Genomic DNA, 21680 nt, shown 5'->3' on the forward strand with positions numbered 1-21680 from the left:
ACCACCACCATCACCACCACCACAAGCACCTAAACAACTTCATGTCAGTGCCTCCATCAATGTCAGTGTAGTCACTCCCACGCTGTAGCCTAATTCTTGTGGACAGGAAAAACTCTTTTTCTCCATAAATTTACTATAATTCTCCGTGTCCAGTATCAGTATTCTCTCGTGTAACATTTATGCAACGATATCCTGATTATAAACATTTCAATAAAATCTGGTTGGTAACCCTCGCCTTAAATATCTGGGGTAACTAGTTTAATCGTGAATCTCTCCGCTTCTGATGGGAGAAGAAATGATGATGCAATAGAATATAACGTCTCCTCAGCCCTGGGGAGTTTATCTGGGGTAACTAGTTTAATCGTGAATCTCTCCGCTTCTGATGGGAGAAGAAATGATGATGCAATAGAATATAACGTCTCCTCGCCCTGGGGAGTTACGGCCCATAGCAGCAGCATTCTCAATATTTCGCACAGGATAAACTGAAGCCTAGATATCTTATCCAGGACTTCCTGAGTATTCCTCTTGCCCACTGTACACTTCCCACCCCTTTACTTGGCATTTACCTTCGTAGATTTATCCATCCAATACGGTGACTTTTTTTTCTTTAGTTTAGTCTGGCCACCTCTTGATTCACTTTAAGGGGAGATTGTGTGTGTGTGTGTGTGTGTGTGTGTGTGTGTGTGTGTGTGTGTGTGTGTGTGTGTGTGTGTGTGTGCATAGGTTAATCAAGGCAATGACGAACTCATCTAACTGAAAAGTCCCCTAACTGAATGAAATTTTTTGAAGGTAGCATGAATAAAATGAAATCAAGCAGGAGCAGAGAATCCATCACCCGCGCCCACCAGCTTATCTTTAACTGTAAAGTTCTATTATGCCGGTGGCCTTGATCTTTGGTTGATTGCTCTCAACTTCGAATCCCTTTATGTTTGCCAGATGCTTAACCTTTTCACCAAGTTTGGTCCATATCAGATCAAAACTGTTTGGACTGGTAGTATCCTGTGTCTGTGACATTTGACCTTTCTCTGCGACTTTGACCTTTGGCTAATTGTTTTTGAAATCAAATTCTCGTGATTTTGTCTTACTCCTAAACACTCCCACAAAGTTTGGTGCATATTGGATAAAAAATAATATAGTTGACATAGTCATGTGCCTTTGACGTTTAACCATTCCACCAACTTTAGTTTAAAGCAGATCAAACCTGTCTGAGGTGATCATGACTTGTAAATTTAGCCATTGACCTTTCCGTGTGATGTTGACTTTTGACTGTTCTTAAAATCCACTTACTGGTATCTTCACCCACTCCACAAAGTTTGGTCTGAATTGGATAAAAATCTCATAAGTCGACCTTGACGTGTGTCCTTGACAAGTGACCTATTGTTATAAGAAACAAAGGGTTTTCTCCTTGCCTATGACCTTGACCTTTGACTGTTTTCAAAATTGATTAACTTCATTCCTGACCAATTCTCAACCGTCCCCGCACATCTGGTCCAGTGTGGATAAAAACTTTTTACGTTGATTTTGTTCGGCCAACATTTGACCTAGTCTTGTGACTTTGATCTTTGACTTACTGTAGTAAAAAAAAAAAAAAAAAAAAACTGCAGGTTTCCTTAGAGTTTGATTAAAGTAGAGTAAAAGCTGTTTGAATAATTTCTTTAACACACACACACACACACACACACACACACACACACACACACACACACACACACACACACACACACACACACACACACACACACACACCACTCAGAATATATCACCTGCTCTTGCTCTGCGAATGCGAGTATAATGAATCGTTCTTGTTGGGATGTGGTATCCATCTCAGTGAAGTCCCCACATATAACTTGTTTTGCACACAGGTATCTTGTGAGTGTCTGAGGTGTCAGTATGGTGTTCTAAGAGTAAATCTTTCTTGAAGGAGCAAGACGGGCGGTAGACTACTGTATATTAGGGCTGCAGCTGAGTATGGTGACAGGTGTGGTGTGACTCCCCTCAGATACTTGATCAGTTTGCTGCATTGGACTTAACTTCATGTGGTATATCTTCCATATCTTGCTCTCCTTCAGTGGTGTGAAGAGGAGGTAGACATTCATCGGGTAGTGCTCAGGAACGCCTTGCCAGGCCTTTGACATTACTTACCTGACGGTAAACGTTAGCTACGCCAATTAATGGGTTAATGACGTGACATAGAATAGTAGCAGTGTTGGCAAGTCTTACCACAGACTACAGACGTTCAAAGTGTTTGTAGCGTTTGTATACCTACAGTAATTAATTTCGATTTCTTTTCGTCATCACTGTTCTTTTGAAGATTTGGCGGGTGGCAGTCCATGAAAATAGTTAAAGATTTTAGTTGTGTGTGTGTGTGTGTGTGTGTGTGTGTGTGTGTGTGTGTGTGTGTGTGTGTGTGTGTGTGTGTGTGTGTGTGTGTGTGTGTGGTAAGAGAATGTAGACAGGAAGACGCAAATCCGTATCCTGACGAACATTTACACAGAAAATGATTCATAAAAAGTCATTTTATTATAATCTTATCAATCACTTAACACTCTTAGGGTCTTATGGTTCACCTTAGTTTATTATAATCAAGCAGAGGTAGTAGAATAGAGCATTTCATACTTCGGTGAGATAACATACGGATAACTATAGCAATAAAATGGGGACCCGCAGTGATGGTGCGAGGGTAGGAGGTTGGCAGAAAACAAGCAAGATGTAGCAATGAAATCCGCCATAATGCTGGCTTGGGATGCAATAGGCTAACAACAATCGGCTTGGAGAAAATATGAAATACCACTTTCCTGCCGTGAACTACCACAGGAGGGTAATGATGATGATGCGCAGTCAGCAAAAGAAGCACTATATGGAGTTCGATTAGCTTTGACTTCAGAGGTGTATACGTATCTCCATATGTTTTCTTGAGCCTAGTAGCATCAAAAATCAAAGTCGATGTCATGTTAGCCTGTAACAGAAAACTTTGCTCTGTTATTGAAATGGGACATATAGTATAGTTTCTCAGTATCCTGCATGTAGTTATTAGATGAAAGACAGCGAGAGTGTCAGTGTTTGAGTAGTTCAGTCATTGTTGACTTTTCTGTCAAGTGAGTGAATGGTGGGTCCCCCACATACCACTACAAATATTTAGTCTTAACATAACATAAAGCAGTAGTTACACCAGCATATTATCGATCGTCTTAAGAAATTATGATCTGTTGGACAGCAGTTAGAAAAAGGATGCAACAACTCAAATGGCAGGACCAGCAGTACTTTATATAACAATGTGACCTTGATCTGGTTGCTCTCATAATCAAGTTACTTGATCTTTTCCTGACCCTTAACCCTGGTCCAGATCAGATCAGATCTGTGGATGTTGCCCTGTTACCGTGACTTTTGACCTTTCATCGTGACATCCCGTTGGACTGATTATTCTCAGAACTAAATCGCTTTAGCTTTGCCTTACCATGAAGTCTTCCCAAAGTTTGGTTTAAATCGGATAAAAACTGTTGAAGTTGACCCGTCCATGTGACTTTGACCTTTGACGTGATGTTCTCAGTAAATAAGTAAATAGATAAGTCAGCCCCCACAGGTGATCTTTAAACCTTCCACCAAGCTTGATTCAAATAAAATAAAAAACTGGTCTAGTTATTTTGCTCACACACAGACACACGGGTTGAACAATGACCCTGTACTGTCACCTTCACCTGTAACCAAATGTTCTCATTAACTGCAATCTTTTGTTCTTGCCTTACTCTCAGTCTTTCTCCATGTTTGGTCTAAACTGCATAAAAATTGCCTAAATTGACTCTTCGTTCGCCAGCGCAGGAGTAAAAATGCACACACACACACACACACACACACACACATATATATATATATATATATATATATATATATATATATATATATATATATATATATATATATATCCATCCATCATCCAATCCTACGTTGCTCCATGAGGAGCGTAGGAGCCCGGGGCTAGACAAGTTGATCCTGACATTCAAGACGAGAGTAACCAATCTCACTCATCCCTGAGTGGCATTACGTGAGCAATAAAGCCCAACCATCCCTTGGATATAAACCTGCACAGGCTCAATCCGATTGGAACGCCGTAATTACCCACTAAACCACCAGGCGCCATAATTTGGTTATACGATTACCACCCGGTGTAGTAAATGGATCCTGGTGTACAGGAAACCATTTGGCTTGTCACTCAGTGTAGAATCACCCACAGGCAGAAGGAAGAATAAAGAATGAAGGAAAAAAGACAGAAGAGGAAGTGTAAAGTCACCCGTCGGCAGAAGGAAGAGGAAAGAACGAAGGAAGGAGGAGAGGAAAGGGCAGACACCCAAGAGCAGCACTATATCGAGTGAGTGGATGGTGAGCGTCCCCACCCACCATAAAGTGCCCTCACCTGCCACAAAAGGAGGTCCGGATGATGATGATGATTATATGTATATAAATATATATATATATATATATATATATATATATATATATATATATATATATATATATATATATATATATATACAGTATATATATATATATATATATATATATATATATATATATATATATATATATATATATATATATATATATATATGTGTGTGTGTGTGTGTGTGTGTGTGTGTGTGTATCATCATCGTCATCATCACCATCATCCGGACCTCCTTTCCCACCCTAGGGCAGGGTGAGGAGTAGCAATGTCCAGACAGCCCAAAGTTGCCCAATCCAATGGGCCACGCTTCCATTCACTCATCATTCAAGCCCCCGGAATCCTGGCTGTATTGGATACGCCAAAGACATCGACCACGTTCTGTTGTTATGAGTCCATATTATAATTACAAATCATAGTAGATAGATAGATAAATAGATAGATAGACAGCTCTATGCCAGCCTGGGAATGGGAAATGATCTTGCAAGTTACACTGAGGAAAAGCTGACGACAGATTACGAAGTAGCCAGTAAGGAGGTGATGCAGTTAGTTGTCAGCAATTCACCAGGTGACAAAGCCTTGTTGACCATACACACACATACACACATACTCACACACAGGCTTCTAGAACTTTCCAATCACAGGGAACACACGTGATACGACTCCTGTTTCACCAGAATTTAGGAAAGAGAGCTCAGAAGGAAGCTAGCCATAGAACAGACAGGTCGCAGGGAGAAGGGCTTAGCAACTTGAGAGAGAGAGAGAGAGAGAGAGAGAGAGAGAGAGAGAGAGAGAGAGAGAGAGAGAGAGAGAGAGAGAGAGAGAGACAGGGAGACAGGGACTCTGCTCATACTCACTCGTGAGAGAGACTTGTTAATATTTCCAAGACAAATAAAAATAGTCCCATACTATTCTTTACCTCTCCTGTCACTACATGACAAATGGGAAAGAAGATTATCTACTTACAAAGCTACTCAAGTATGACAACCGCTCGTCCACAAGTCTAATATATAAAACTTCTCTACAAGCACGATGGAGCTTGTCTGAGCGAAGCAAATTGCTCGCTGGATATCTTTCCTGGCTTATGCAAGATGAAAAAATAGCAATTTTCTCTTGTTCATCTAGTATGTGGCGCTTGATGAACATTTGTTCGCACTGACTGACTAATGAAATGACATCAATGCGATCTTTATCTGTGCCAGAAAATTTTGGGGCAGTTTTATCCTCGTGATACACAAACACGTGAGGTGTGGTTGTTAGATCAGCGGTATTTGTTTCTTGATCCATTTTTACTGTTTGCCCTGTTAATTCAACTTGGACGTGTTTATCGTTGTGTGAGGGAATGGTGGAATATGTATGACCGGACTGGTGAACCCTGTTAAGTATATTGGCATACGTGTGCAAGGCAGCGGCAAAGTCCACACTCTCTATGTCAGAGGGGGTTTCCCACTCATCATCTGAAACTCCCGTATTTGTTTCTTTATCTTTAGTGTGTGGTGAGGTTTGTACAAGGGGTGGGCTGCCTTGAGGCTCTCTTAATTGTGAGTCTGATGTTGTGGCAATTTGTGTGTTATCTGGTGTGTTGCCTTGGGGCTCTCTTAATTGTGAGTCTGTTGTTGTGGCAAATTGTGTGTCATCTGGTATTAACGTGGGTGGTGGCGAAAATATTCCTGTCATTAAGATATGGTGTTATGAAATACGCCTCTTGTTTATTTATGTCCTAACAAAATAGATGAGTAAATAAGTTGAAATAAATGATAGATAGTGAGTGTATAAGTGTATATATGGAAATAAGTAAAAAAAGTTGAATATAGCTAATTTTAGCACTGAGAAGAAATGAGTAAGTATAATTTTACCCACTTGATACAGATCGTAGAGGTGTGTCGATACAAAAGTCGATCTCGGAAGAAAAATACAGGTTTGATTGAAGATCTCTTGATAATTCTAGTGGTGTGTTGATGGACGATATTACTCAGGAAATTCCATGGCCTGGTGCTTGTGGTTACAGCTGTCCCAGGCAAACCTCAGCATAGAATTTCCAACTCAACTGTGAAAATAAATGAGTATGAGTAGGAGCTATGTGAATAATGAGTAATGGGTAGTGGGTGAGAGGTGCCTGGTGTCAGTCACACGTTGCTTGGCATGGCAGACTCACGTTGTGATGTCACCTCAGCACATGGTGACGTCGGCTTCCCACACTGGTAGCTGTGGTGAGTAAATGAGTAGCGATGAGTAACTTGAGTGAAGATGAGTGAGTAAGATGAGTTGTGAATATGGACTTGGTATTTGCTTCGTCGTCTTGACCACTTGACTCCTGCGTCAGCGTCGGGGGTTGGGTGGATGTAGCAGAGAGAGGAGGGTGAGGTCTGGTGGTTATGAGGTATGAGTCGTGTCTCACTCTTCGTTTGTTTGTTTTGTTTTTCTTTGTCGATGTTTTCTCGGTCCTTTTCTCTTGTGATTTACTCGTTGTAGGATGAAGACTGCCGCTACTTGTAGGTGCGTGTAGAAGATTATACAGACGACTCGTAGAGTTGTTACTTGTAGTTAATTGTAGATGGTTGTGGTTCGCTGGTTCGTCGTAGAAGTCGCAAGATTGTTTGTATCAATATATTGTTAAACTACTTGCAAGGCATCCTGTGACCTCTTCACCTCTACATCAGCGTGATGATCGAGGAGACGGAGGGGGCTGGTTGGAGAGAATACTATCAGGAGCTATTTGTGAGTTGTTGGTTGTGAAAGGTATTCTTGTTTTCAATCTTGATATTTTGTAGGAATTCACTGTTGATTCGTAGACGAGGTTCGTATACGTTCGCTGCTACCAAATGTCATAAAAGACTTTGTATGTTACTTGTAGAGAAGTTTTATGTATTAGACTTGTGGACGAGCGGTTGTTATACTTGAGTAGCTTTGTAAGTAGATAATCTTCTTTCCCATTTGTCATGTAGTGACAGGAGAGGTAAAGAATAGTATGGGACTATTTTTATTTGTCTTGGAAATATTAACAAGTCTCTCACTCACGAGTGAGTATGAGCAGAGTCCCTGTCTCCCTGTCTCGCTCTCTCTCTCAAGTTGCTAAGCCCTTCTCCCTGCGACCTGTCTGTTCTATGGCTAGCTTCCTTCTGAGCTCTCTTTCCTAAATTCTGGTGAAACAGGAGTCGTATCACGTGTGTTCCCTGTGATTGGAAAGTTCTAGAAGCCTGTGTGTGAGTATGTGTGTATGTGTGTGCATGGTCAACAAGGCTTTGTCACCTGGTGAATTGCTGACAACTAACTGCATCATCTCCTTACTGGCTACTTCGTAATCTGTCGTCAGCTTTTCCTCAGTGTAACTTGCAAGATCATTTCCCATTCCCAGGCTCGCATAGAGCTGTCTATCTATCTATTTATCTATCTATCTATTATGATTTGTAATTATAATATGGACTCATAACACTGTAGCTTCACATAAACTTGTTCGATTGAGTCAATCCGGACGCTTCCACGTTAAAAAGCGGTGCCAAATCCCTGATCATGCACTTCTCCTCACAACATTCATCCAGCCAGCTCGATCTCTTGTCAGTTCCCTAGCCTCATCGACTTCCAAACCTCTCTTCCTCACACACTCATCCACCATATCTCTCCACCTTCTCCTTGGCCTACCTCGCCTCCTCCCTCCTTCAAATTCGCTCAGATATACCTTTTTCACCACTCTATTGTTATCCTTTCTCTCCACATGACCACAGCATCTCAGTACACTCTCTTCGATTCTGGTGTCCACAGACTTCCTCACTCCACATCTTTCATGAATCACATTATTTCGTATCCTATCCACCCTCTGTACTCCACATACATTCCTCAGCAGTCCCATCTCCACTGCTCTTACTCTTGACTTTTCATTATCATGCCACACCATTGTCTCACATCCATATGTTAAAGTTGGCACTAACACTCCTTCATGTAAGCCTTGCCCAACTGAAGACTCAAGCCTCTGTTTCATTGCACCAGCTACTTTTCTTCCTTGTGTCACTGTACTTTCAACTTTTTTTGCGCTTTTTCCCCTCTTTTCTATCACTGTACCCAGGTATTTGAACTCTCTCACCAATTCCAGTCTCTCTCCATTCACTTTAACATCGCACTGGGAGTCATTCTCTCAATAACCATCACTTTACTTTTTTCTACATTTACTCTCAAGGCACGACGCTCACAGACCTCAGCAAAACTCTGCACTAGCCTACCAACTTCTTGTCCGGTACTTGCAAGCAGTACTGCATCATCAGCATACAACAAATTTGAGATATTCTGTGCATCACCATTCATTACCAACGCCATCTCTCTCTCCATTACTCGTGTTTTTACTTCTCTCATCGCCCCATCCATAAATATATTGAACAACAATGGGGACATCGCACAACCTTGTCGCAAGCCCACACAGATCGTGAACCATTCACTTAGATGCCCATTAACCCTTACACATGCTTCACTACCATCATAAAAACTCTTGACGGCACCTAGCAGCTTACCATCTACACCGTACATGCGCAAAACTTTCCATAATCCTTCCCTGTCCACTTTGTCGTATGCATTTGCCAGCTCCATGAATGCCATAAACACCTTATGGTCCTTCTCAAAAGCCTTCTCTGCTGTCTGTCTCACTGCAAATATTTAATCCACACATCTTCTGCCGCTCCTAAAGCCACCCTGTTCATTACTCACCAGGGCTTCTGATATCTCTCTTACTTTCTCTATAATAATTCTTCCAAATACTTTCCCTACCACACTTAATAAACTTATGCCATGATAATTCTTGCTCTCACTTTGCTCACCTTTATATTTGTACAGGGGTACAATTACAGCCTTTTTCCCCTCTGCAGGCACAGTTTCACTCATCCATGCCTTCTTACATATCTCCAAAAAGCACTTCATTCCACTGTCTCCACTACACTTAAGCATCTCTGCATACACCTCATCAACCCCAGTTGCTTTCCCATTTTTCAGCCGTTTCACAGCATTCTTCACCTGTACGAGTATCACGTCTCCCTGTGCTGCATTCCTCTTCACACCCCCAAAACCAACCTTGTTTACAGTCTCTCTGCTCTATCTATTCCCATTCTTCAGGCTCTCAAAACAGTGTGTCCATCTGGTCCTTACTACATCCCCAAGGGTTAATAATCTACCACCTACATCCTTCACACTGTCACATTTCTTTCCACTTTCACTTCTACATTTCCGCACCTCTTTCCAGAATAACTTACTATTTTCAGAGTAGTTCGCATTCATTTTTCTTCCTAGATCATCATTTACCTCCTTCTTTTTCCTCTTCGCTAGTTTCTTTACGTGCTTCTTGCTCTCAGTATACTCAGTTCTTATTTCAACTGAACCCCTGTCCTGCAACCACTTTAGCCACTTTTTCCTCTTTTCCTCCAACTCTCTCTTAAGCTCCTCATCTCACCATGTCATACCTTTCTTCGTTGTCGTTACTCTTGCCACACCACACACCGCTTTAGCATTCCTAACTAAGCAATCCCTATATGCATTCCACAGGGTGTCTAGATTCATTTCATTCCAATTCATTGATTCTAACTCCTCCTCTACTTTGGTCCTGTAATCATCTGCCATTTCTTTGATCCTCAGCTTCTCAACTTTCAGTCTTTCTCCCTGACTGCTCCTCTTTCTCCTGGTCCACCTCACTCCTCTCAACTTGATCTTGCATACCACAATCATATGATCTGACAGACCTCCACATCGTCCTCTCACGGCCCTCGTATCCGCAACCATTCCCATCATCAACCTCTCTATGAGCACGTAATCAATCAGGCTTCTTTCAACACGATCCCCATTCCCTCTATATCATGAACATTTATGTGTATCTTTGTGTTTTAAATACGAGTTACAAATGCACAACCTTCTCTCCTGACACATATCCTTTAGTCACTTCCCATGATCATTTTCTCTTGGTACTCCATAACAACCTACTATGTTATCCTCAGGACTAGCGCCTACTCTTCCATTCATATCCCCCATTATGATCACTTTATAGCTCCTGGGCATTTCTCCCATTACTTCATCCAGCTCATCCCAACACCTGTCTTTCTCTCTCTCATTCCTGTCCTCATACGGTGCATATGCTACAGTCACTGCAATTTTTGCCTTCTCAGACTTGAACTTGACCTTCGTACATACACCTCAAGCTGACACATTTGTAGTCTCTCATGTTTCTGCCACACCTCATTCATCAACAATGCAACTCCTTCCTTGCATCTTCCTCGCTTATTCGTGCCTGATCTTACACATTTCACACCCTCCCACTCCTCCACTTCACACCCTTTCATCTTCGTGTCATACAATGTCATCACGGCATATCTAGCACTCATGAACACATTCACCACTTCCATCCACTTGCTCTCCTCATTCACACCTCTCACATTCCACATGGCCATGCGAATCTGCCCATTTGGTTTGGGCCCTGGAAAGGTATTGGGCTCTCCAAGGCTCAATGAAACGACTGCCATGATTAAGTGATTTTAGATAGGGGAATCTGGGGGACCCATAACCCTGCCAGAAACTCCGGTTATATGGTTACCACCCAGCGTAGCAAATGTTTTCCTGGGTACAGGAAACCATTTGGCTTGTCACTCAGAGTGGAGATCATATGGCATCTCTACATTGAGTGAGTGGATGATGAGTGCCCCCATCCATCATGTACACACACACACACACACACACACACACACACACACACACACATATATATATATATATATATATATATATATGGCCAAGGTTCAGCACATTAATCATAAAGAACTAATCTGTTTGCGTCCAATGATTTTTTTTTCTTTTCAGACACCTCAATCTCGTAAGGGGTGGCCACAAACTAAATCGCCTCCATGTCTCCCTGCCCCCCGCCATTTCACTGCCCTGCCCCAACTCACATCCCCTCTCTCTTATACCTCTCCACTCCATCTCTCCATCTCATCCTTGGCCTCCCCTTCCCTCTACCCCTCCTCCACCTCACTCACATACACTCTCCTCGTCAGTCTCTCACTCTCCATCCTCTCCACATGGCCAAACCACCTCAGTGTGTTTCTCCTAATGCTTCCTGTCACATCCATATCCACACCACAACGCTCCTTCACTTCCTCATTTGTCAGTCTGTCTCTCCATGTGACTGAATCCTTTCTGTTGGAAAAGTCTATTCTGAGGTCGAATAAAATCGTCTGGAAATAGCAAGAATGAAAAAAAAAAGTCATAGAACTGCGGGGAGGTTACGTTGGAGGGAGTTAGGCATGGCGAGAGGCAGAGTGGGAGGGGAGAAAGTAAAGCACTGACAGAAAGGTGTGAGATAGCATGGGGCGTGGTGGTAAAAGCGGCAGGGAGGAGCAGGGGGAAAGGGTGGAAGGGGACCAGGAGAAGGGAGAAAGGAGAGGAGAGGGAGAATGGGGAACAGAGGGAGGGAGGGAGAGGACGTGAGGAAGGAGGGGGAGGGCAGCAGAAGGAGGGATGGAAGAAAAGCAGGAGCAAGTAGAGGACGGGGAGCAGAAAGAGGGAGGAAGGGGAGGAGAGGAAAAATGGGGGGAGCAGGAGGGCGAGGAGAGGAAACAGGAAGAAGAACGGGTGGGGGAGCAGGAGGAATGAGTGGAGGGGAAGGAGAGATAGGATGATGGAGCAGTATAAGCGAGGGAAGGGAGAGCAGGAGGGAGGAAGAAGTATTTCTGCCTGCTGGTAGTGGCTGGGGTGATATTTTGGCTTGCCAGGTGAGACATAACACCACACCCGCCATCCCTCCCGCCTCCCTAGCCTTTGCTCCTCCCTCCCCTCCTCTCTCTCTCTGTACATGTTGGCTTCATAATCTTTTTAACTCCTTCACGTGCTGGAGGAGGATGCCTTCACACGATGGCATCGATATGACTGGTGGACCTGCCTGGTTATGCAATTGTCCCTCAGTCCCCTCCCTATCTCCGGAAGGGAGGATGGTGAACTTGAGGAAAAAGGCAACTTCAGCTTTCTGTCCATAGAGTTCACGTCCAGATGAGTCTGGGGTTGTATCTACTACTGCTACTACTACCCCTACTGCTACTGCTATTGTTAGTGTGTGTGTGTGTGTGTGTGTGTGTGTGTGTGTGTGTGTGTGTCTAAAACACACACACACACACACACACACACACACACACACACACACACACACACACATGTTTCTCTGCTTACCCTCATCAGTCTTATGGCTCCAAATACCCAGAGGTTTATCGTATACCACCTGGCCTTCATTTCCCCAGGTTATGCGTCGTATTTTCATTGGATCAGTTGGCTGTCTCTAAAATCTGTCTGGCGCCTCTTCCTTATTATACTACTTTTACCTTAACTTGGCCAAGAGTTTAGCTTTTAACCATCTTTTTTCACGTAGCTCAGCGTCAGAGAAACACAATACTACGGCTCTCAATCCTTTCCACAGCACTTTTTCCTGACTAGCATGACAGGGTAGTGTTAATCTATTGACAGAACTCGGAACTGAGGATTAACAGATGACATTTTTAGGGCAAGTTAGAGTAAAAAGGGTATAGTTTATTTATGTATATGACTCTATTATTTTTCAGCTTGTTACATAGATGAAAACACTGTCGATATGTTGAAAATAGAGAACAACGACAGGTCCTTCCTTCATTGAATGGTCTGAAAATTAATAATAAAGTAGGAAAGTTGTTATCACACTGGAGTTAAATGGGACATGATTCCCACTCCTTTCACGCGAAGGTTTTCTTTTAAGCTGAGTCAAATCGCCAGGGGGTAGGACGGATAAAACAAGGGAGGCGTCATTATGGTGAAGGGATAAAGGAATAAAGTGAACCATACAAAGGAAGGTGCGTCACTGCGCCTCCTAAGTCCAAGGGTATGCAACTCCTTGGCTACACTGTTTTTACTTTTACTTGGCCCAGATTTTCGTCCTTTTGCAGCTTACTTCATGTAGTTCAGTGATAGAAAATAGCAGTACTAAGGCTCTACATCCTTTCCATAATACTCTTTCGTGACTAGCATCATATTCATAATTGATTGCTACAGCTCAGCGTTCAAGATGGAGTGATGGCAATTTTAGGTCAGGTTAGTGTAAAAGCAGTATAATATTCTTATCTACGGAGACTCCACAACACTCTTCCTTTCTTGTTTATTTCAGCACATGACACCATAACCCATTCAATCCGGTGACGACTTTTTAAAGTGTATTATTACTACCTCATGACTTTATCCAGTTAGATAGGAAATACCTCTGATACTGAAGAGGTAAATGAAGGCTTCATAATCCTCAGCAACTCCAGAAGTCTCTTCCAAGCTGAACAAAGACGTCTGGTGGCAGCAAAAAGTCGTCACCTGATTCATGGAGTTCATAGTCACGCTTATATTTATGTCATATACGTCGACAGTTGAGTGACAGAAATATGATAAAATAGAATACTGATGTGAACTATTAGGAATGAATTGCCAAGGAAGAAATGCAAGAAAAAATTTAAAGCCCACAAGGTTACGGCTCCTTGGCCAGTATTCCTGTCTTGCACCTCTTCCCTACCACTTCCTCCCTACACATGACTCGGTATTAATCTCTTCTGTTTTATTTATCTACTCTCTGTCGATATGAGAAACACACAGACAACATAGAAGAATATATAAATCTGCGAAGCAGCATATAAAAGCCACTAGAGTATTGTCACCTCTTCCGTGGAGAAAAATTTCGTATGCGACACCTCATTATTCCTTTGCATGTTGTATATATATCTTCTAAATGCCAAATCAGATTGAATGAGGAACAATAAAGAGAATATTAACATTACAAATGCAGATACAAACTGGTAGGGAGGTGCTATAAAATTCACCAATTAAAAAAGAAAAAAAGGCTGCCGGTGTGCTCCCGCTTTGGCTCGGTTCACTTTTACTACCTCTTGCGGTTCTTTGGCCACACCTCCTCGCATTGTAGTCACCCTCTTTTCTTTTCCCGCACTTGCTGTCTTTCACCACAAAAATACATCTCGGTTTCAGTTTATCAGCTCAGGGTTTCTTTAGCGACTGAATGACCTAGCGCCGTCTATCTGACTACTTGAAATAAATGACAGGCTTATTCCTGCTATCGTTGTAGGACTGTATTCAGATTAGGATAGATTTTCCGAATCTTCATTAACTCCTTCCAAACCAGAGGGTCATCCTAAGGTAGCTGCAGCAAGAAAAAGCTGGAAAAAAACGTCATCTGATAGAAGTGGTTAAAACTTATACAATGAAAGTGAAGACAAGCCTCAGATTTACTGACGAAAAATTGTGAAGCCTCTTTGTGTCGTAGCGGCTTCGTAACGTGGGAGGCAAGTGGATAATTTTTAATAATTGTAAATGTTCCATATTGGAGGCTTGCGAAATAAGTTTAACCCCTTACTTGCGAAATCTATACATTCATTATCTTTGGTTAACGTTAAACGAGTTTACTATGCAGCAGAGAAACCCAGGGAACAAGAGAATGTTGAAAACTTTCGTGACTAACGCGCTGGCAAAGAACAGAATTTCGTATTATATTTTAAATTACTGTAGAATGGACGCTTTTATTTAGCTCACTGAAACAAACACCGCAGACCCAAGGGTTAAAGAGTATGATCCCTTCACCGAAATAGTAGGAAATTATGTTCGGATGATGATGATGATGATGATGATGATGATGATGATGATGATGATGAAGACTGTATTCATAATGCAAGAAAGGGGAGATGTATGCAGCCATCACTCATTTTTAGGGAACGACTATGAACATTATAGGTATGATTTTTTTTTTTTTAATGCAGGGAAGAAGGAACCAAAGGCCAGGAGCCAGCAAATTTTTTCCAAGAAAAAACAAAACAAGATAACAGAGAGCCAAATTCAAGATCCGTACATTTCGAGATGCCTGGACACACTGCGTTTGAAAGACTGGAGATCATAGGCAGTAGGAAACACAGTCAGAGTCAGACAGTTCCAGAGTTGACCTGTTGCATATTTGAAGGACTGGAAGTAATAGTTAACTATTGCATTAGAGAGTTGGACAGAAAAAAGATAAGAGTTTGTTGCTAGATGAGTGTTAAGCGCCCGTCGTAGTGGTGGGGGGATGCAAGCAGACAGTTCAGAGGAGCAGTGATCATTGAAGTAGCGACAGAAAAGAGATAAAGATCCAAAAGAGCAGCGAAGAGACAGAGGTTGAAGGGAGCCAGTAAGAGGAGGAGAGTTGATGAGACGAAAAGCCTTTGACTCTACCTTGTTGAGAAGAGCTGTATGTGGGGAGCCTCCCCACACATGAGAGTTGTACTCTAGACAGGAGAGAATAAAACTCTTATATAAAGCCAACAATTGTGCAGGGGTAAAGATGGCACGGAGTCGGCTTAGCACACCTAATCTCTTGAAAGCAAATTTTACAAGAGATGTAATATGTTCTTTCCTAGATAAATCCCGAGTTAATGAAACCCCAAGAATATTTAAAGATGATGCAGGATTAAGCTGGATATTATGAAAAGTTAGAGGGTACTCCTGCGGAAGATGTTGTCGGGTTGATAGACGTAAGAACTGAGTTTTAGATGCATTAAAAACAACAAGATTACTTTTACTCCAATCAGAGATATGAGCCAAGTCAGATATTAGGTGAGCCATAGCTTCATCCCTTTTTTTGTTGAAGTAACTGATGAGATGGACGCTTCGGGAGACGCACCACGTAACAGAGCGCATTCAGCAGAGGTATAGGAAAGACACACTGGTTTCACTTTCATTATGGGATCCACAGATGACTGGTTAAATTTAAGAATTCGCCGACACATTCATCATCTCTGGTCTAACTCATTAAATGCGAGGATCTCTCCTAAGCTGCTTTAAATTGTCTGAAGGATATAGTAAGATTGGAATAAAGATGGCATGGTAGTAATTGGGTTAATAGATTGGTTTTAACCTCTTCACCACCAGATGCCTCTCCTAATCAGAAAAAATCGTTTGGCAGTAGTAAATGTATAATGAGCAATATTATCGCTGAACTGGATGTACTAAAAAATACAGACGGCACTGACACCCACTTTTGCCTCTGCCTCCTACCTTACCTTCAGGCTGGAGCTGAAGGCTGAAGGTGCGATATACCTTGCTGAAACACACGCAGTAATCTAGGAATGATTTAGCCACATACTTCGTAGTCTGGAAACATACGGTACTGTTTTTGCCTTAACATGGCCCAGATTTTTTGTTTTCGTTCTACAGGTTATTTCATATGGGTGAGTGGCAGAAAAAAAAAAAAATGCTACGGCTCTACATCCTTTCCGCGGCATTGCTTCGCGACTAGCATCATATTATAGTGTTAATCTATTGTTACAGCAGCATTCAAAATGGAGAGGTGGCAATTTTAGGAAAAGTTAGAGAAGAGAGTATAGTGTATTGTATTTTATGCACTAAGCTATGATTATAGTGCGGCTATATGGACAACGTAGAGAGAGAGAGAGAGAGAGAGAGAGAGAGAGAGAGAGGTGGGGAGGGTAAGGGTAGTAGTGTACTTAGCATTACAGCTGCTTCCCAGTACTGTACATGGCAGCTGGTTGTGATGCGCTGCGGTACTCTCGGGGCGGCCAGGTGAGGGCTGGGATGGGAGAAGGGGAATGGCAGGGGAGAGGAAAGTTGTGGGAGGGGAGGAGGAGAGGCTGGGGCCTGGGTGCATGGTGAGGTGCAAAGGAGGGGGAGGGGTAAGGAGAAGCACAAACGGAAGAGGATGGGGAGTTAAGGCGCAAGAGGAGGGGCAAGCGAAGAGAGATAAGGGAAGGTGCAGGGGAGAGGGGAGGAGAAACGTGAGGGAAGGGGCTGAAGAGGGGGAGGTATAAGTGAGAGGCAGTAAGGAAGACAGAGGGAAGAGTCTAATGATACTTGTTTATTGGTGCTCACATGAAATCCGAGCCAAGAACGTGAGAGGAAAGGGCTAAACCCCCACATCTGACTGGTGTCGCTTTTCAGGCTGTTAGCAGTGAAGGTGGGCCAACTCAAGAGGGAGCATGTATGTCTATTGGTGGGGTCACACCAGGACTAAAGATAATTATATGGTCATTTGTTGAGATGTGGGTGTAACCTCACTCAGTGAAAAAATAAAACAAGGCCCATGTGACTCTTCTTGTTAACAATGTCGCACTTTTAGGACTCACACTCACCTGAATAAAATCGCCTGGCGTTAACTGGAATAAAACACTAGAGGTGGTTCAACCATATGACGATAAATGAGGATATTATTAGCTCTCAGGTTTTCGTGACTCACTGCCAGGTCACTGCTGTCGTCTGGCGTTGCTGCAAAAGAGTTGTCCGGAAAATATGAGTTAATGGCAGAACAAGACGGATCTCACTGAGTACATTCCCTAGAGTTGTTTCTGTGAAGTTTGTGGAACTGAAGCTGGAGCGGTAAGAGGCCCCGTGCTCACAGATCTCCGGTATGTCTGTTTATCTTGCTCTTGCCATATCCCGACGATTTAATTCAGCATACACTTAACGAAAAGGAGGGGTTAATATAGCCTTAATAAACCTCTTCAGTATGAGAGACCTTTTCTGAAATGAACAAAGTCGTATTTTAGCAATCTGAAGAAATTTCAATGAGTCACTTGATTCAAGGGATATAGGGTTAGTTTAGGCGAAGAACAATAGTACTTTTTCACCAGCGAAATGTTTCTTGTGTTTAGTTTGAGTTTCTTATTTTCAGCTTATCATTTATTGTTTACTTATTTATATGTTTATCTTTTTATTATTTTTATTTTTGTATTTTCTACAGGTTCTGTTGATATTTTCATTGCTAGACATCTTTTCACATAATTCCTCTCTGACCTTATAATTTAATGAGCTGCGGTAACTGATTATAAATGCTGTATTCTCTAATATCTCTGGAACAGGTTTGGTTAGATTTATTTGCTGCTTACAGTTTTATAATTTGCAGTTCTTACCTTCATTATGTTTATTTGCGCATTAACCAATTTGCAAGCGTAAGCCGCCGCCATGAGCGCCACTAACACAACCAATGTTATTTCAGGACTCACTTGAGGCTGACCAGATAGAAGGTATGTATGAAGAAAGGAAGACGTGTTATGAGATGTGACTCTGCCTCCACCCTCATACACCCTCTCACAAACCAACAGGAACAACATCAGCAACAACTACTACTTCCCCTTGCATCCCAGGAGTAGAAAAAAATGAATTGCAAATAACTCTTGTTGATCCTTAGGTTAATCCAACCTTTAGTCTGAGCAGCGATAGCCAGTAGTTTACAAGATGCAGTACAACTCTGTGTGATGCCCTGTGTATATATTCCCTTCCGTACAATAGTTCCCGTTTTCATAACTCACGCAAGATTTGCGCTATTTCACAAGTAGAACAGTTTTAGTCATCTCCATTCATGAAAATTATAACATTCATCATGACCGCTACAACTAGATTTTTATAAAACATTCATTCCCACTTAGACTTATGACATTCCTTCCGTCACCCCTCCTCGAGCCTTTCCAGGGGTTTGGTGCTAATATAGAGCAGAGAAAGTTCTTGGAATCAATTAAATCCCTCACTAATCAGAGTCAATCATAACGTTCAGCTGTACACATTGAACACACATGTACATATGTGTCGGCTCCAGCACCTGTTGAGTATGTAGTAATACACGTAATGACTCAGCCTCTTGTCGGTTCCTTGACTCCCAGGCGACGTCCTAACACAGGCCTGATGCACCGTCCTCTCACACTACTTTGCTTGTCATTATCAAATACCTCATGTGACTGTGTAATTTATCATACCAGCTGTCTGGTTTTGGAAAATAATGCATGTCTCCTCTACTTTGTGTAAAATAAAGGCCGGCAACTGCGAATCAACTTGCAACAAAGTTATAAAAAATGTGTTTTAAATTCGTGTCAACTCCATCCATGAAAGGCTACACTCTTTAAAATTACAAAACTAGTTCTCTTGGCAATATAAACTCTGTTGGCAAGTCAGCCAGATGTTGTGTACAATTCTGTTGCTAATCTTAGCGTTCTTTCTCAGCCCTCAAAAAGGCTTTTGACTCATTCGACACCGACAAGAAGGGCTCAATCAACACCGAGACAGTCGGCACCATCCTGAGGATGATGGGCGTTAAGATCTCGGAAAAAAATCTTCAGGAGGTCATTGCCGAGACTGACGAGGACGGTAGGTGAAGGACACGGTTTTTAAGAGGATGCAAACTGTATCACTGAACTCTTATTGCATCAATTTAAACCAAACCAATAATTTCTCCAAGTAATTAGTGGGTGTGGCGTCCGACATTATCTTCTTCTCCCTGCAGGTTCCGGTGAGCTGGAGTTTGAGGAATTTGTTGAGCTGGCTGCCAAGTTCTTGATTGAAGAGGATGAGGAAGCACTGAAGGCAGAATTAAAAGAAGCATTCAGAATTTACGACAAGGGAGGTGAGTTGTGAACAGAGAGCACGACCAAAGCATCTAAATATGAAGAACTGGTAGTCCTTACACGGTGACTTTCCATTGCCACTGAATTCTTGTGCTTAAGCCTGGCCCTCTCATGTGTTTATGCGTTTATGGTTGTCAGAACTGCTTGTAGGGAAAGCAGCTGCACTTTGAAGGTTTCTGAAACACTGGTGTCGATCAACAAAAATTTAACTAGTTGAGTTATAGGCGTGCACACTTGAATTTGTGGAACGAGTTCGAGCGAGCAGGCATGATAATGATATTATTTTAGTTAAAAGAAGAGGTGTACCATCCCTCTTGCCGAATACTAATGCACATTTTGAAATTATCCGTCTTATTTCAGAATGTGAATACTACCAATTTAAGGATTTTGAACCCACATGCCAAAGCATGTTGGGTTACATACTTGAATCAATCTTTGTGACCAGTTTAGGGATAGCAGATTGTTACGAGATTCGAGAGAGGCTACCGAAATAACTTCTTATATTATTTCATAGCTTTTCCAACGATGAGCGTGGGTGCATTGTAGCTCTAATAATATCTGATAGAACACAGTTTTGGTGCTCAGTTTGGCTCGTTTGCCTTTTTTCAGCAAAATGGTGAAGTTGAAGAAAAAAAAAAACTATTGCTTTTCCACAAACTTTCCAACGATGTGCATTGATCTGATGTAACTCTAGTAGCTTCCGAGATAATCTAGTGTTGTTACTCAGTTTGGAACTCTTTTCAGCAGTATAGTGGCGAATTTAGACAGAAGTTACCTAAGTAACACCTATTATTTTTTAATAAAATTTCGAACCGTTATGCTAGGTGTTTAAGCGTCAGCTTCCCGTCCCTTGAACGCCTAGTGTGCAGCTGGGTTCTCTTTCTAGACCGGAACTTGGACAAATAAGAGAGAGGCAGGACACAAAAACTCAAGACAACAACCTTACACGTGTATTGACTAATTCTATTTGTGGATCGGGTAGATGTCACAACAACAGGAATCTGGGTAATTATGAATCATATACTAGTATCGTAGTATCGCGCAGGATACTGTTTAGTCAATAATTCAGAATAGCAGGTGAATGGCACAATAAATAGTGTTCGTAGTATTTCGGGCAGGGGAATAGTTCACTATCACTTGGCAGGGAATAGAAACTGTACTTAGGTTGGGCAAGTATTACACTGGTCTTGTAGTGCGGAGGAATTACACTATAAAGACAGAGTCTGATATTTACTGAAATTAGTGCACTCTTATTAGATCTCTCTTCCTACCCTCACTGTGTCACTGTTTGCCCGGATCTTAATTATCACACATTACTAGGCCTTCGACTTATGTTCTCTTGGATATCACCTGCCCGATATTCTAATTGCCATCACACTGTCACTGCACTATTCACTGTCACTCACTGTCGGTGGGGCGGCGGGGAGGACTCACAGCTCAACTCCCAATGGGGGCTGAGTTCCGCCTGTGGCCTCTGTATCCAGTGGCCATAGGATCACTTGTAGGGGCGTCCTCTCTCGTCCTGGGCTGGGGCCGGCGAAGGGACCTGCACTGTCAGAGCTGGGAGTTGGAGTGTGGCCCTGAGGGCTGGGGCTGAACAGCTCCCTGAAACATGCACTCAGGCACCTGATGGAGGACGAGGGTCGTTGGCGTCGGGGTGGGGAGAGGCCTCACCCGGGGGTCCTGGGGGCGGCTGTGGGAACTCGGTGACTGCGGCCTCCTTCCGTCAGGGACGCCGATAGGGGAGAGCTGCGGCATTGGTCGTTGTCGGAGTCCATCAGGTAGGGTCCCTCTGGAGCCGGATGGGTGGAGTACAACCCTGGAGATAGCACAGGGCC

General features: G+C 42.6%; 1 protein-coding gene across 1 annotated transcript in view; it reads left to right on the top strand.

The window, feature by feature from the left end:
• Nucleotides 1-21680, top strand: part of LOC145417789 (troponin C, isotype gamma-like) — a 61602-nt gene that overhangs the window by 1530 nt on the left and 38392 nt on the right. The window contains exons 2-4 of the mRNA XM_080286399.1: nt 18444-18471; nt 19442-19585; nt 19722-19841. Of these exons, the coding sequence (XP_080142525.1) occupies nt 18444-18471; nt 19442-19585; nt 19722-19841 (292 nt within the window). The remainder of the gene's footprint in view (nt 1-18443; nt 18472-19441; nt 19586-19721; nt 19842-21680) is intronic.

This window comes from Coenobita brevimanus, chromosome 111 (assembly GCF_032717465.1).
Source record: "Coenobita brevimanus isolate Jiangsu-jjx chromosome 111, ASM3271746v2, whole genome shotgun sequence".
Taxonomy (NCBI): Eukaryota; Metazoa; Arthropoda; class Malacostraca; order Decapoda; family Coenobitidae; genus Coenobita; species Coenobita brevimanus.